The sequence below is a fragment of the Macaca mulatta genome, chromosome 13 (assembly GCF_049350105.2).
Source record: "Macaca mulatta isolate MMU2019108-1 chromosome 13, T2T-MMU8v2.0, whole genome shotgun sequence".
In the NCBI taxonomy this organism is placed as follows: Eukaryota; Metazoa; Chordata; class Mammalia; order Primates; family Cercopithecidae; genus Macaca; species Macaca mulatta.
This window is the reverse complement of record NC_133418.1, coordinates 39,024,646-39,040,957: the sequence shown is the minus strand read 5'-3', so window position 1 is coordinate 39,040,957 and position 16,312 is coordinate 39,024,646. Positions and strand designations below refer to the sequence as shown.

The window sequence follows — 16,312 nt, the reverse complement described above, 5'->3', positions numbered from 1 at the left end:
GGTACCTCAATTTAAAATTGACTTCAAGGCCAGGCACAGTGGCTCATGCCTATAATCCCAGCACTTTGGGAGGCTGAGGCAGGCGGATCACTTGAGGTCAGGAGTTCAAGACCAGCCTGGCCAACACAGTGAAACCCCATCTCTACTGAAAATACAAAAACTAGCTGGGTGTGGTGATCCACACCTGTATTCTCAGCTACTCGGGAGGCTGAGATGGGAGGAGCATTTGAGCCTAGGAGGTGGAGGTTGCAGTGAGCCAAGATCAGGCCACTGCACTCCAGCCTGGGCAACAGAGTGACACTCCATCTCAGAAAGTAAATAAATAAAAAGTAAAAAAAATAAAATTGACTTCAGTCACCCCATCAGGGCACACTAGATCCTTTTGGCCTCCAGTGTCAAGGACATTCAGTACAGTGGATGGGAAGTGTTTGTGTATATGGGGGTACGTGGATTCTATCTTCACACTAAAGGTCAGCTGCCTCTACAGATCTCAGAGTTGAAGAACCATGGCATTCTCCAGGCTCTGACCACAGAAGCTAATGAATGGGAGCCACGTGGTAAGGTTCCCTTCAGGGCCCTTGGAGTCTGGGTGGGACCCAAGTCAGACCTTCCCATGGATCTGCTGTTCATCATTTGAATTTCTCTCACTCCTTGTCTTTCAGAATTTTGTAGATTTATCGTTCATTGGGGAAAAACAGAATCAACACTGAATTAGGAATCAAAAGACTTGAGTTCTGATCTTCCACTGCTAGTGGTTTACTCTGTGCCTCTGGGCAAGCCATATGATCTCTCATATTAGTACCTCCCTTATCCTCAAAGGGATGTTATGAAAATGAGACACCATATGGGAAAATCCTTTGAAAAGTTGTTCTACTTTATCTGCTTTGCAAGGCGCTTCCCCATACCATATTTAAAGTTCACTTCACTTGCCAAGTGATTATGGAGAAAGGTACAGTCCAACCTGGCCAACATGGTGAAACCCCATTGTATTAGTCTGTTTTCATGCTGTTGATAAAGACATACCCAAGACTGGGAGGAAAAAGAGGTTTAATGGACTTACAGTTCCACATACCTGGGGAGGTCTCACAAACATGGTGGAAGGCAAGGAGGAGCAAGTCACATCTTACATGGATGGTGGCAGGCAAAGAGAGAACTTGTGCAGGAAAACTCCTGTTTTTAAAACCATCAGATCTTGTGAGACTTATTCACTGTCATGAGAACAGCACAGCAAAGACTGGCCCCCATGATTCAATTATGTCCCACTAGGTCCCTCCCACAACACATGGAAATTATGGGACTTACAAGGTGAGATTTGGGTGGGGACACAGAGCCAAACCACATCACCATCTCTACTAAAAATATTTTAAAAATTAGCCAGGTGTAGTGGTATGCACCTGTAATTCCAGCTACTCTGGAGGCTAAGGCACAAGAATTGCATGAACCCAGAAGATAGAGGTTGCAGTGAACCAAGATTGTACCACTGCACCCATACCTGGCCACTAGAAATATGAACTTTTAAAAAAATAATATATATTTTTTTAGAGACAGGGCCTTGCTCTGTCCCCCAGGCTGGAGTGCAGTGGTGCAATCATAGAACTTGTGGGTTCAAGTAGTCTTCCCACCTCAACCTCCTGAGTAACTGTGTATCACCAGGCCTAGCTAGTTTTTTTTTTTTAAGAGACAGGTTCGCCGGGCGCAGTGGCTCACACCTGTAACCCCAGTACTTTGGGAGGCCGAGGCAGGCAAATCACGAGGTCAGGAGTTCAAGACCAGCCTGACCAACATGGTTAAACCCCGTCTCTACTAAAAATACAAAAATTAGCTGGGCGTGGTGGCACATGCCGGTAATCCCAGCTACTCAGCCGGCTGAGGCAGGAGAATCGCTTGAACCTGGGAGGCAGAGGTTGCAGTGAGCCGAGATCGTGCCACTGTACTCCAGCCTGGCAGCAAAGCAAGACTCCATCTCAAAAAAAAAAAAACAATAGAAAAGAGACAGGTTCTTGCTGTGTTGCTCAGGCTGATCCTCACCTTAGCCTCCCAAGTATCTGGGAATGTAAGTGTGAGCTTCTATGCATAGCTAAAAAACATTCTAATATAGGAACATCATTTGGACATCTGTGAAGTTTCTTTTAAGGGAATTTTATCTTTATGGTGGCAAACCCAGCATTAATATATTAATAATTTTTAGTTTAAATGCATATATATATATATATTTCCCCCCTCCCAGGGACAGGGTCTCGCTCTGTTGTCCAGGCTGAAGTGTAGTTATGTGATTATAGCTCACTCCAGCCTTGAACTCTTGGGCTCCAGCAGGGACTACAGGTGTGCATTACCATGCCTAGCTAATTTTTAAAAAATTTTATGTAGAGACGGTCTCATTATGTTGCCCAGGCTGGTCTCAAACTCCTGGCTCAAATGATACTCCCACTTTGGCCTCTCAAAATTGCTGGGATTACAGGCATGGTGGCATGTGCCTATGTCTCTGGCTAACTAAAAAAAAAAAGTGAAAAATAAATGTAGGCTGGGCACAGTGACCCACGCCTGTAATCCCAGCACTTTGGGTGGCTGAGGCGGGCGGATCACGAGGTCAGGAGTTCTCTACTAAAAATACAAAAATTAGCCAGGAGAATCGCTTGAACCCAGGAGGCAGAGGTTGCAGTGAACCGATATCGCACCACTGCATTCCAGCCTGGGCAACATAAAAAAATAATAATAATATAATAATAAATAAATAAAAATGTAAAAAAAGAATTAATAAGCTGACTCAATTGGCAGTGCTGTTGACTATATGAGTAAGTGGAAGAGAGCTGAAATAAAGGAGACAATTATAAAAAGGAAAAAAGATAACCGAATTAATGTGAGCTGTGTTAATTATCCTGAACATTTGTCCTTTGCCCCCGTGTTCTTCTGTTGGTCGGGGAAAACAGTATTTATGTCACACGTAGGAAGCGTGTGCCTCGTTTCAAGAGAAAAGGAGAAGAAGCTCTTTTTTTTTTTTTTTTTTTTTTTTGAGACAGAGTCTCGCTCTGCCGCCCAGGCTGGAGTGCAGTGGCGTGATCTTGGCTCACTGCAAGCTCCGCCTCCCGGGTTCACGCCATTCTCCTGCCTCAGCCTCCCGAGTAGCCGGGACTACAGGCGCCCGCCACCTCGCCCGGCTAGTTTTTTTGTATTTTTTAGTAGAGACGGGGTTTCACTGTGTCAGCCAGGATGGTCTCGATCTCCTGACCTCGTGATCCGCCCATCTCGGCCTCCCAAAGTGCTGGGATTACAGGCTTGAGCCACCGCGCCCGGCAGAAGAAGCTCTTAACGTGGTTTGGGCATTTGTGTTTTTAAGCACCAGCTTGCTATTGCTGGTGGAAACCTTGAACTTTTGCTGACTAACCTGTTTTGACAGCATATTCCCACCCCCTTGCCACTGTGGTTCCTGCTCCTGGCTCACAGACTTTCATCAAGCTGTGTGTTGGCAAGGGCGTATGAGGTTGGGGAGGGATTGGTTAAGTTGCTGGTACATGAGGCTCTAACAGGTGAAGAATTAATAAATCAATAAAGCTGCATGAAGGTAAAAGGGTGAAGGATCCTGTTCAACTTCACAATAAGCATTGCGTCCTGCTGTTCTACTCATCCCCAACCCCCTTTTTTTTTTTTGAAACAGAGTCTCACTCTTCCCTCCCAGGTTGGAGTGCAATGGCGCAATCTTGGTTCACTGCAACCTCCGCCTCCCGGATTCAAGTGATTCTCCTGCCTCAGCCTCCCAACTAGCTGGGATCACAGGCACCCACCACTGTACCCAGCTAATTTTTTTGTTTGTTTGTTTTTTGTTTTTTGTTTTTTTAGTAGAGACAGGGTTTCACCATGTTGGCCAGGCTGGTCTCGAACTCCTGATCTCAGGTGATCCACCCACCTCAGCGTCCCATAGTGCTAGGATTACAGGCGTGAGCCACTGCATCCAGCCTTGTCTTCCCTTTGTGTTCAGCCACTTTGTCCCTCCTTTTTAGCTCTTATGCTGAAAGCAAGTTTTATTTTCTTGATCATCCAAGGTTGAATATTCTCTTAAAGCTGTCTTAGAAACTCCAAGGCTCAGTGTCTGCTACTCCGGAGTGGAGCGGGTGAGATGGAATTTCCTAGAGGTCCAGACATTTAGGACCCTGGACCCATCTCACCCGCTGCCTCTGGCCATTGCTGTGCTGGACCTGAGCCCACACCTGTGTTGATGATAGTGGCTTACCTTTGGGCCACTTGCTGTCCTAGGAAGTAGAAGAATTACCCCATCCTCACAACAGCCCCATGAGGGGTTACAGTTGATAAGTAACTTGCTTGAAGACATACAGCTAGTAAGAGGCAGAGATGAAGCATTCACATGTAGTTTGGCTCTCAAGTGTACTTTCAGTAACTATCCTCTACTGCTTCCCAGCTGCTTTCTCTTCCTTATTATCTATTAGTGTCTGGTAGCATTTCATTTAATCTGCAGGTATATTCTCCCTACAATTTATTGCCATGTGATGTCCTCAGCCAAGATTGTGAGGCAGAGAGGAGCTGTCCTAACCTACTTTACCACTGAGGCTGGAGAGGTCATATTTTTGGTATTAAACTGGAGTCTCTCCATCCTTCACATTGTTGATGTCCTCTGTAGCAAACTGGAAAAGTCAGTGACAGAAGATGCCGCTAGCAGTTTGAGCCAGAGAGTGACAGCTCTGGTTTGGAGACAAGGGCTGGGTGGTGGCTTTAGAAAGCCCATCCTTCTGCTTTTTTTCTCCCCCTTGTATTCTGCTTTCATTCATTCATTCATTCATCAAACATTTGTTGAGCACCTATTATGTGTCAAGCTCTGTGCTAGGCTCTGGAAAACCTGGCCCTATGTAGCTCACCATGGAGCAGGAGAAACAATGACTAGTCTATGATAAGCACGGGTTGTCAGGGTCTCACAGAGCAGTGACCCCTCATCTGAACCCATGAGATCAAAGAAGGCATCCAGGAGAGGATGGTGTCAGAGCTAACTGAAGAATGAGAAGGAGCTGCACCAGCAGGGGTTGGAACTGATGGTGGCAGTGCCTGGAGTCTTGATTCCAGCAGAGGGAGAGCAGTCTGTGAAAAGGCACCAAGGGTGGGAGAGGGCAGAGCACATGGAAGAACTTCAGGTAGCTCTGGATGGCCCTGGGGCAAAGCTAGAGAGGTAAGAAGAATCAGCCGGGCGCGCGGTGGCTCAAGCCTGTAATCCTAGCACTTTGGGAGGCCGAGACGGGCGGATCACGAGGTCAGGAGATCGAGACCATCCTGGCTAACGCAGTGAAACCCCGTCTCTACTAAAAAATTTTAAAAAAATAGCCGGGCGAGGTGGCGGGCGTCTGTAGTCCCACCTACTCGGGAGGCTGAGACAGGAGAATGGCCTCCCGGGTTTACCGCGAGGCAGAGCTTGCAATGAGCTGAGATCTGGCCACTGCACTCCAGCCTGAGCGACAGAGCAAGACTCCGTCTCAAAAAAAAAAAAAAAAAAAAAAAAAAGAAGAATCTACAAATGTTCCTCGAGTTAAGGTGAACTTCCATCCCAGTAAACCCATTTGGAAGCAAAAAATGTAAGTCGAAAGTGCATTTAAGGCTGGTCCGAGTAGAATGATGTTTACAAGGAATTGATCACAACCAGTTACAGATGTTTCTGTTCCTTCTCCACTCCCACTGCTTCACCTGACTAGCCTTTAAAAAGACAAAAAATTTAAAAACAAAAAGAAAAGAAAAGAAAAATGCATTTAATATCCTGATAAATCCATCTAAAAGTCAAACAATTGTAAGTGGAACTGTCACGAGTTAGGAACCATCTGTAGATCGTGAAGTTATGTGGATACTGTGCTGTAGAATATGGGTTTTATCCTGAGGACTATGGAGAATCCCTGGAGGGTTTTGAGCAGTGATGTCTGATCTTACTTTTTTTTTAAGGCGGAGTCTCGCTGTGTCGCCCAGGCTGAAGTGCAGTGCCACGATCTCTGCTGACTGCAAGCTCCGCCTCCCGGGTTCACACATTCTCCTGCCTCAGCCTCTGGAGTAGCTGGGACTACAGGCGCCTGCCACCATGCCCAGCTTATTTTTTGTATTTTTAGTAGAGACAGGGTTTCACTGTGTTAGCCAGGATGGTCTTGATCTCCTGACCTTGTGATTCGCCCGCCTCGGCCTCCCAAAGTGCTAGAATTACAGGCGTGAGCTACCGCGCCTGGCCCGATCTTACTTTTCGAAAGCTCACTCTAGCAAACCTGTGAGGAGAGGATCAGAGGGTGTTAAGACCCAAGGCAGCCGGATGTGGTAGTGCATGCCTGTAGTCCCAGGTGCTCAGGAGGCTGAGGCAGGAGGATTGCTTGAGTCCAGGAGTTCTGGGCTGTAGTATGCTGTGCTGATCAGGTGGCCCCACTAAGTTCAGCATCAATATGGGGACCACCCAGGAGTGGGGGACCACCAGGTGGCCTAAGGAAGGGTGAACTGGCCCAGGTCAGAAATGGAGCAGTTCAAAAATCCTGTGCTGATCAATAGTGGGATCATGCCTGTGAATAGCCACTGTACTCCAGTCTGGGCAACACAGTGAGACCCCATCTCTTAAAAAAAAAAATTAGGCCCAAGGCAGGCAGACAAGGCTGGGGTCTGCAGTAGAGGCCCAGACATACCTAGATCTCAGAGGGTCTCCTTTTCTCCCACTATTGCAGTTGTGAGTACAGAGGTGGTCAGAGCCCAAGAAGAATGGGAAGCTGTGGACACCATCCAGCCAGAGACAGGTAACTGTAGGAATGCTGCTGTCTCCCCATAGCCCCTCTGCCAGCAAAGGCAACATTCACACATATGGCAAATGTTTCTGTGAGTCTGGGACTAGGAGACAGAATTCCTAAGAGTGCTCATTTTAACTATATAACATAGATTACAATATCTTTTTCAAATCAGAATATGATGACATCCTATCTATGGAGGAAACCAGAGTGAAGGCCATGGAGAAAGGGCTGCCATCCCTGTCCATCTTCCACCCAGCCGTGAGAGAAGACAGGGTTGACCTTGGTTAGGGCAGCTTCTACAGAGTGGCGAGGTTGGGCAGGAGGGTGGAGACAGGGCCCCTGTGTGAGGCTGCTCAGGTTGTTTACTGCACAAGGAAATCTCTGGGGATGGGAGCTGAAGCAATCTGCTGGAAGGCTCTGAAGGCTGAATAAAAATTGTCTCCTGTTTCTTTCTAAGAGGTTTGGATGAAGCAATAGAACTAGGACTTATATCTAGCCTGAGCCTCTATTGAGCTCCTGGGGCCAGTGAATAGTATCAGCCATCACCTATATTGCTAACTGATCAGTTAATTCCCTATTGGCTATAACAGAGGTGTGTGGTTGGGGGTTCCTATACAGGGTGTAAGAAGGGAAGAGTGGAAATTAGGAAAGGCCCCTAAACAAACTGGTTGCATGCTCTTATGTGGGTACCCACCCCAGGCAGTGACTTGCCCCCTCACAGATGAGAGAATTTAGGGGTCGCCTTGTGGGGCAAATGTGCCCCATACTCACTGCAGAGGTTGGCCTAGCATGACTGAATAGCCTAGTCCAAAAAGAGAGTCATCTTCGCAGATAATGCCAGCCTCTTGAAAGAAGATTGGTTGTAGCTGTAGGTGTCTGATGTTCAACTGAAAGTCAGTGCTTGGCTTGGAGGTGACAAGTAGGAGGACCTCAGTAAATGTTTGCTGACAGAATGACTCCTATAAATCCTGGCATGTCTTCCCTTTTGCCACAGGGAGCCAGGCTAACTCAGAGCAGCCTGGGCAGCTAATCTCCTTCAGCGAGGCCCTGCAGCACTTCCAGACTGTGGACCTTTCCTCCTTCAAGGTATGATGGTAGCAGGGTTTGGAGTCTCAAGCAAAGTGCCTTTTCCCTAGGAGCCAAGCTTCTGTCCCACCAGGATAGGGCACTGGGCAAGCCAATCTCCCCTAAGATCTTGGTGCCCAGGATCATGGGTGGCCTAGGACCCATACTTCATTTGGGGCCTTGGTAGCTTTTGTGGGACTGTGCCCTTACAGCTTCTGTGGCCCTGTCATTCAGGGGCCTGTATAACTGTTTCTCTACTCTTCCCTTTTAGGGATGGGGACATCTAGAATCAAATACTAGGCAAGGCATACTGTTGAGGGAGCTGAGTAATTCATGGCCAGTGGAGGAAAACCTTCAATTCCCTCAAGGAACCAGAAGCTATTTAGGAATTTAAGAAAGATATGGCCGGGCGTGGTGGCTCAAGCCTGTAATCCCAGCACTTTGGGAGGCCGAGACGGGCGAATCACGAGGTCAGGAGATCGAGACCATCCTGACTAACACGGTGAAACCCCGTCTCTACTAAAAAATACAAAAAACTAGCCGGGCGAGGTGGCGGGCGCCTGTAGTCCCAGCTACTCGGGAGGCTGAGGCAGGAGAATGGCGTAAACCCGGGAGGCGGAGCTTGCAGTGAGCTGAGATCCGCCACTGCACTCCAGCCTGGGGGATATAAGTTGGAAAAAGAAGAAATATTTGGGGGAATAAATGCTAGGGGTGGGTTAGGTGCTGGGCATAGTGGCTCACACCCGTAATACCAGCACTTTTGGAGGAGTTTGAGGTGAGGGGGTCACTTGAGCCCAGGAGTTCAAACCTACAGTAAGCTATGATCACACCTGGGCAACAGAGTAGGACCCTGTCTCTGTAAAAAATAAAAAAAAACTGGGGAGCTTTCTGGGACATATTGAGTAACAATACATTTAGATAAATGTGATTTCAGGTCTTCTACCTAAATCCTGGCTCAGGGGAGAGAGGCTAAAAAGATAGGAACCAAGTTGTTTTATAGGACCCAGAGAGCCAAAAGCTACCGAAATCAGAATGTTCTAAGGCTTGCAGTAGTGACCCTGGGCCATGAGAAGCCAACATGACCTCACTTGGGAAGTGCTGGTTGTGACCAAAAGATCCCAGCTACCCCTCAGAGTCATCTAACTCCAGTGAGTCCCCACCTCCTGGGAAACCTGTCCTGGCATTTGTCTGACTGCCTGGGGGAGCTGGGCATGTGTAACCCCTGTGGGAGTTAGTGGAATAGCTAGTTCTGGAAAAGCCCAGAGGACTAAATGCAAATAATGGCTGATAATACCTACCCTTGGGGATGTCTCTTTCACCTTGCAAAAAATCTGGGAGCTGGAAGAGCCCGGCTCTAGAGACAACAGGTGCCTTGCAACTTCTGCCTCCTTCCCCTGGCCCAAAGACCAGCCAGCTAGCTGGGGGAATTACTTTCTGCAAGCGCTGCCTCTGGTCTGAGCCTGATGGGAAGTTGGTTAAGGGAGATGAAGCAGCACTCTGCCCATTGCCTGCAACTTCTTCCCCAGAAAAGAATCCAGCCAACTATTCGAAGGACTGGGCTTGCTGCCCTTCGACACTACCTCTTCGGGCCTCCAAAGCTCCACCAGGGCCTTTGGGAAGAAAGGGACTTGGTCCTGACCATTGCTCAATGTGAGTGCAATGTGAGCCCACAGGGCAGTTGCTGCATCTGCGGTGAGGCAAGACCCTGTGTGCTGACCCTGTTGCTGAGGCTAAGCCAGGAATATTGCATGTACCGTGGTTGGCGGGTGAGAGTGGGAGCTGAGAATTGGAAATCTTGAGCACAGTCCAGATCTCTCATTCTCTGAGAAGCACCCAGTTCTCCCATGAGGGGCAATCTGGCAGACAGTGTGGGTGTGTTTTGGGGCAGGTGGCCTGGATAGCCAAGACCCAGTGCATGGCCGAGTCCTCCAGACCATCTATAAGAAGCTGACCGGCTCCAAGTTTGACTGTGCCCTTCATGGAGACCACTGGGAGGACCTGGGCTTTCAGGGTAAGAGGGAGGAGCAGCTCATCTTCTTTTTCATGCCTCTGATTCCAGGACTAGAGTGAGAGGCCAGGTCGTTCTCATCCAGCACTATGAGGGGGAAGATCTCAGGGGAGTATTCTGGGAGGAGGGTGTAGCAAATGCAAAAGCCGTGAGGGGGCGCCTGCTTTCTCTGCTTGAAAAATAGCCAGAGTAGGTCTGGCGTGGTGGCTCATTCCTGTAATCCCAGCACTTTGGGAGGCTGAGGAGGGTGGATCACTTGAGGTCTGGAGTTCGAGACCAGCCTGGCCAACATGGTGAAACCCCATCTCTACTAAAAATACAAAAATTAGGGCCGGGTGCGGTGACTCATGCCTGTAATCCCAGCACTTTGGGAGGCTGAGGTAAGTGGATCATGAGGTCAAGAGTTTGAGACCAGCCTGGCCAACATAGTGTAACCCATCTCTACTAAAAATAGAAAATTTAGCCAGGCATGGTGGTGTGCACCTGTAATCCCAGCTACTCAGGAGGCTGAGGCAGGAGAATTGCTTGAACCTGGGAGGCGGAGGTTGTAGTGAGCTGAGATTGCACCATGGTACTCCAGCCTGGGCGACAGAGCAAGACTCTGTATCGGAAAAAAATAAAAAATAAAAATTAGCCAGGCATGGTGGCTCGTGCCTGTAATCTCAGCTACTCAGGAGGCTGAGGCAGGAAAATCACAGGGAGGCAGAGGTTGCAGTGAATGGAGATCGCACCACTGCACTCCAGCCTAGGTGACAAAGGGAGACTCTGTCTCAGAAAAGAAAAATAGCGAGAGTGTGGCTGAGGTGGAGACGAAAGTGACAGGAGAAAAGATCACTTGGTCGTCTTTTAGGCTGTTGTATACATTTACTCTAAGTGCTATGTAAAACACTGGAGTGATGTGACTTAGAATCTGGCATTTTTGGGTTTTTTCCTCTCTAAAAAATATTTATGAAAATTTTATCATATATTATTTTACTTTCTGAGTGAAACAGAATCATTTTACCAGTTTTTAGGTTGTACTATTTTTTTTTCAAAACCATATCAAATTGGCCGGGCATGGTTGCTCATGCCTGTAATCCCAGCACTTTGGGAGGCCAAGGCAGGTGGATCACCTGAGGTCAGGAGTTTAAGACCAGCCTGGCCAACATGACAAAACACCATTTCTACTAAAAATACAAAAATTAGCCGGGTGTGGTGGCACGTGCCTGTAGTCCCAGCTACTCAGGAGGCTGAGGCAGGAGAATCGCTTGAACCCAGGAAAAAGAGGTTGCAGTGAGCTGGGATTGCACCACTGTACTCAGCCTGGGTGACAGAGTGAGACTCCATCTCAAAAAAATAAAAATAAAAATAAACAAAACCATATCAAATTATATTTGTATAGAATAGGGAAATATCTTAATTTTGAAAGGAAACTTTAAGGCAGGGCACAGTGGCTCACTCCTGTAATCCCAGCACATTGGGAGGCTGAGGCAGGCAGATGACTTGAGGTCGAGTTCAAGACCAGCCTGGCCAACATGGTGAAACCCCATCTCTACTGAAAATACATAAATTAGCCGGGTGTAGTGGCATGCACGTGTAATCCCAGCTACTCAGGAGGCTGAGGCAGGAGAATCGCTCGAACCTGGGAGGTGGAGGTTGAACCCAAGATCACACCACTGCACTCCAGCCTGGGTGACAGAACAAGACTCTGTCTCAAAAAAATTTTTAAAAAATTTAAAAAAAAGATAAAAGGAACCGTTATGTACTCCTAATTAACTGGTGGTCTGTTGGTGTGGCAACATGGTTACGTCCCTGTTCCCTCTCTCATCTATCATGTAATCGTCTTAAATGTATCCTCTATATATATAGAGAATCGCACCAGCAATGTTAAGATTTTTGTTTCAATCAACAAACATAATTTTTTTGAGGAGGGGTTCTCGTGAAGAACCAGAAAACCTGCTAGACAAATTATAAAAGAGCTGTGACACTGCAATAAACGTAATTTCTAAATCTCTGGAGAAAAAGGAAAATCTAGGCCAGGCACAGTGGCTCACGCCTGTAATTCCAGCACTTTGGGAGGCTGAGGTGGGAGGATCACGAGATCAGGAGTTCAAGACCACCCTGGCCAAAATAGTGAAACCCCGTCTCTACTAAAAATACAAAAATTAGCTGGGCATGGTGGCACGTGCCTGTAATCCCAGCTACTTGGGAGGCTGAGGCAGGAGAATCGCTTGAACCCAGGAGGTGGAGGTTGCAGTGAGCCGAGATCTCGCCACTACACTCCAGCTTGGGCAACAGAGTGAGACTTGGTCTCAAAAAAAAAAGAAAAAGAAAAAGAAAAATGTTGTGTTTACTCTTTCCATTGTTTGTTCTTCCTTCCTAATATTCCAAAGTTCCCTCTTTTATTTTTTTTCTATTTCAAGGACTTCCTTTAGTTATTCTCTTAGGATAGGTCTGCTGGCTATAAATTGTCTTTGTTTTCCTTCATCTGAGAATGTCTCAATTTCCTCTTCACTTCTGAATTCTGTGGATATAAAATTCCAGTTGACACTTCTTTTTATTCAGCACTTGAAAATGTGCTGCTTCCTTCTGGCCTGCGTAGTTTCTGATGAGAAATCCACTGTCATTTGAATGATCTCTCCCTCGTAAGTAAGGAGTTCATAGTCTCTTTCTGCTTTCAAAATCTTTTCTGTGCCAGGCATGGTGGCTCACACTTGTAATCCCAGCAGTTTGGGAGGCCGAGACAGGAGGATTGCTTGAGACAAGAAGTTCAAGACCAGCCTGGGCAACATTGCAAGACCCTATCTCTACAAAAAAATATTTTTTTTTTCTTGAGATGGAGTCTCACTCTGTTGCCCAGGCTGGAGTGCAGTGGCACGATCTCAGCTCACTGCAACCTCCACCTCCCGGGTTCAAGCAATTCTCCTGCCTTAGCCTTCTAAGTAGCTGGGACTACAGGCCTGTGCCACCACACCCAGCTTTTTTTTGTATTTTTTAGCAGAGATGGAGTTTCACCATGTTGGCCAGGCTGGTCTTGAACTCCTGACCTCAAGTGATCCACCTGCATGAGCCTCCCAAAGTGCTGGGATTACAGGCGTGAGCCACCATGCCTGGCCAAAAAAAAAAAAATTTTTTTAGTAGCCAGGTGTGGTGACGCATGCCTGTAGTCCCAGCTACTGGGCAGGCTGAGGCAGAAGGATCGCTTGAGCCCAAGAAGTGGAAGCTGCAGTGAGCTGGGATCACACTACACCCCAGCCTGGGTGACAAAGTGAGACTGTCTCTAAAGAAAGATCTTTGCTGGCCGGGCGCAGTGGCTCACGCCTGTAATCCCAGCATTTTGGGAGACCGAGGCAGGCGGATCATGAGGTCAGGAGTTCAAGACCAGCCTGGCCAATATGGTGAAACCCCGTCTCTACTAAAAAAATACAAAAATTAGCTGGGCATGGTGGCACGTGCCTATAGTCCCAGCTACTTGGTACTTGGAGGCGGAGGTTGCAGCGAGCTGAGATCGCATCACTGCACTCCAGCCTGGGCAACAGAGCAAGACTCCGTCTCAAAAAAAAAAAAATCTTTGCTTTGTCTTTGGTTTTCAGGAATTTGACTGTGGTGTGTCATTGTGTGGATTTCTTTGGGCCTCTCTTGTTTGAGGTTAGCTCAGCATCTTGAGTCTGTAGGTTTGTGTCTTTTACCAAATTTAGTCAATTTTCAGCCATGATTCCTTTGAATACTTTCTTCAACTCCACACTTTGTCCTCTCTTGTGGGATTCCAATGATACAAATGCTATGTTTGTTCATTTTTAAAAATCTTTGTTATAGCCTCAGATCTCTAAGGCTCTGTTCATTTTGGTTTTTGCTTTTCTGTCCCTCTGTTGTTCATATTATGTAATTCTATTGTTACTGTCCCATATTCAAGTTCACGGATTCTTTCCTCTGCTGTCTCTGTTCTCCTGTTGACCCCATCCAGAGAGTTTTTAGTTCTAGTTATTCTGTTTTTCAGTTCTAAAGTTTCTATTTGGTTATTCTTTATATCTGCTGTTTCTTTACTGAAACTTTCTATTCTTTCATTATTTCGAAGTGTATTTGTTCATAATTGCTTACCAAAGGCATTCTATGGTAGATACTATAGTCATTTTCTATCATTGCTGTAACAAATTACCGCAAACCTAGTGGCTTAAAACAACACAAATTATTATCTTACAGTTTTCTAGTTCAGAAGTCTGACTCAGGTCTCACTGAGAACCTGTGTTCAAGATCAAGGTGTTGGCAGCACAGTGTTCTTTTTGGAGGCTCTGGAGGAGAATCCATTTCTTTGCCTTTTGCAGCTTCTGGAGGCCACCTCCATTCCTCCATCTTCAAAGCCAGAAACAGCATCTCTCTGAGCCCGATTCTTCACAACTCTTTCTCTGGCTCTGGGCTTCTGCCTTTCTTTTACACTTTTAAGGACCCTTTCAATGACATGGGACCCACCCAGACAGTCCAGGATCATCTCCCTTTCTGCTGATCAGCAACCTTAGTGCTACCTGCAATCTTAATCCCCTTTGCTATGTTACATAACATAGTCATAGCTTCTGGGGACATGGCCATCGTGGGGTGGGGGGATTATTTTGCCTACCACGGCTGCTTTAAATTCCTTGTCAAATAATTCCAACAACTGTGTTATCTCAGTGTTGGTATCTGTTGATCATCTTTTCTCATTCAAATTGAGAATTACCTAGTTCTTGGTGTAACAAGTGATTTTTTATTGTATCTTAGACATTTTGGATAGTTTGTATGAGACTCTGGATCTTACTTAAATCTACTTTAGCAAGCCTCCTCTGTTACTGTGACAGCAGGGGAAGGAGGGATGTCACCTTGTTACTGCCAGGTGGGGGTGGAAGTCCAGGTATCCCATTTGGCTTATACTAATACCAAGTTCGAGACCAGCCTGGCCAACATGGCTGGTGGGGCAGGGGTACCTCGTTACTCTTCCTATGTGACTTCCACATCGCACAGGAGGCAAGGGGGCTCCTTACCCCTGGGAAAGATAAAGTCCCAGCTCCCCACTGGTCCTTCTCTGACGCTACCCTTGTGGAGCTAAGGGTGCCTTGACAGTCAGGCCAGGATGGAAGTCTAGGGTCCCTACTCCGCCTTTTCTGGAGAAGAGTGGGGATAGGGCCACAGTTTTCTCTGTGGTGTTTTGCTGCAATAGGGTGGGTGTTGGCTAAAGCTTTCTGTCTTGCTACACTGCCTCTTTCTCCACGCTTTGGCTAGAGAGAGCAGCTTTCCTTGGGGCTTTTTAGTCTGCTCCCATTGGCATTTCTCGGTTGCTGTCTTCTCCAGCACCACTTGGGATATATTAGGCAAAAAGAAACCCAGGAATTCACCAGAGAGTCATTTCTCAGCTCTCAGGATTCTTAATAAGTCTGTCTTCCCTCCTTTCAGAGTCTTCTGTTTATTTTATATAGTAATGTCCAGGGCTTTTAGCTGTACTTAGTGGGAGGAATAGGCAGAAAGTGCATTATTCATCTTGTTCCAGAACTGTAAATTCAGCCTTTTTTGTAAAGGATCACTGGTTGTTTTGTGGAGAAGTAACTGTCAAGGGTCATAGACAGCAGCAAGAAAACTAATGTGGGAGGCTGCCCTAGGGCGCTGGGATCCCCATTTGGTGCGTAGCCCCTGCTTAGCTCATTAGAATGAGCCCCACAAGTGTGGCAGAAAGTGGACCTGTGCTGTCATGCTCTCCTAGCCTGGGAAGAGGCCAGTGTCAGGGCAGCTTCCCACGGCAAGCTGTTAACACATTGCTCGCTGCCACACCCTGTTTCCTCATGGCCTCTGTTACAGGAGCGAATCCAGCCACGGACCTGAGAGGCGCAGGCTTCCTTGCCCTCCTGCATCTGCTGTACCTGGTGATGGACTCAAAGACCTTGCTGATGGCACAGGAGATTTTCCGCCTGTCTCGTCACCACATCCAGGTGAGACTTTGGTGGGAAGCCAGAGGAAAGGAAGGGGCTGTGGAGCTAGGACCTGAGAGGCCCAGAGGGCTACCAGGACAGCTGAGACAAACCAGGAATGGGCTTCCCCATCAGTCTGACCTGCATTGAAATATGACCTCTACTGTTTATTAGCTGTGTAGCTCAAGCAAGTTCCTGAACTCCTCAGAGCCTTGATTCCCTCATCTGCAGAATGGAAATCATAGTGTTGTTAGAAATGCTTGTTCTTTGCTGCCGTAAAGAAACAGCACTTGAACGTTAATTTCTTCAGCAAGGCTATTTTTTAACTTTCTACAGAAAGGGTACACTAGCTAGCAGTTTTGCCACAAGAGTACACTGAATAAAGGAGACAGGGTCATTTATAACTTGACCCGTCTACTTTACTGCTGTGTCCGGTTTCTATTGGCTGGAACGGGACTTCACATTCTGTATTTGTCCTGATTGGCTAGCAACTTAGAACTTTTTAAAAGAGGCAAAGGCAGAGGAGAACAAAGGAAGGGGGAAGTAACTTGTGGAATGCTGAGAAAGGTAAAAAACACCTTCAAATA

At 47.1% G+C, this 16,312-nt stretch overlaps 1 protein-coding gene and 1 non-coding gene across 33 annotated transcripts in view; one reads left to right on the top strand and one right to left on the bottom strand.

The window, feature by feature from the left end:
• ELMOD3 (ELMO domain containing 3) overlaps positions 1 to 16,312 on the top strand; it is a 66,156-nt gene that overhangs the window by 32,505 nt on the left and 17,339 nt on the right. For 30 of the 32 annotated variants that reach the window (XR_013402664.1, XR_013402663.1, XM_077959121.1 and 27 more), the window contains 6 exons: positions 488 to 557; positions 6,684 to 6,752; positions 7,738 to 7,829; positions 9,335 to 9,458; positions 9,697 to 9,819; positions 15,616 to 15,746. Coding sequence is in view for 30 of the 32 variants with exons in the window: in XM_077959121.1 (XP_077815247.1) it covers positions 488 to 557; positions 6,684 to 6,752; positions 7,738 to 7,829; positions 9,335 to 9,458; positions 9,697 to 9,819; positions 15,616 to 15,746 (609 nt within the window). In the remaining 2 variants the exon portion in view is untranslated. The remainder of the gene's footprint in view (positions 1 to 487; positions 558 to 6,683; positions 6,753 to 7,737; positions 7,830 to 9,334; positions 9,459 to 9,696; positions 9,820 to 15,615; positions 15,747 to 16,312) is intronic. The other 2 variants (XM_028832346.2, XM_077959123.1) reach the window with 1 other exon arrangement.
• On the bottom strand, positions 11,725 to 11,785 carry LOC114672002 (U7 small nuclear RNA). The gene has a single exon (XR_003722205.1). It is a non-coding gene; the product is annotated as a U7 small nuclear RNA (small nuclear RNA).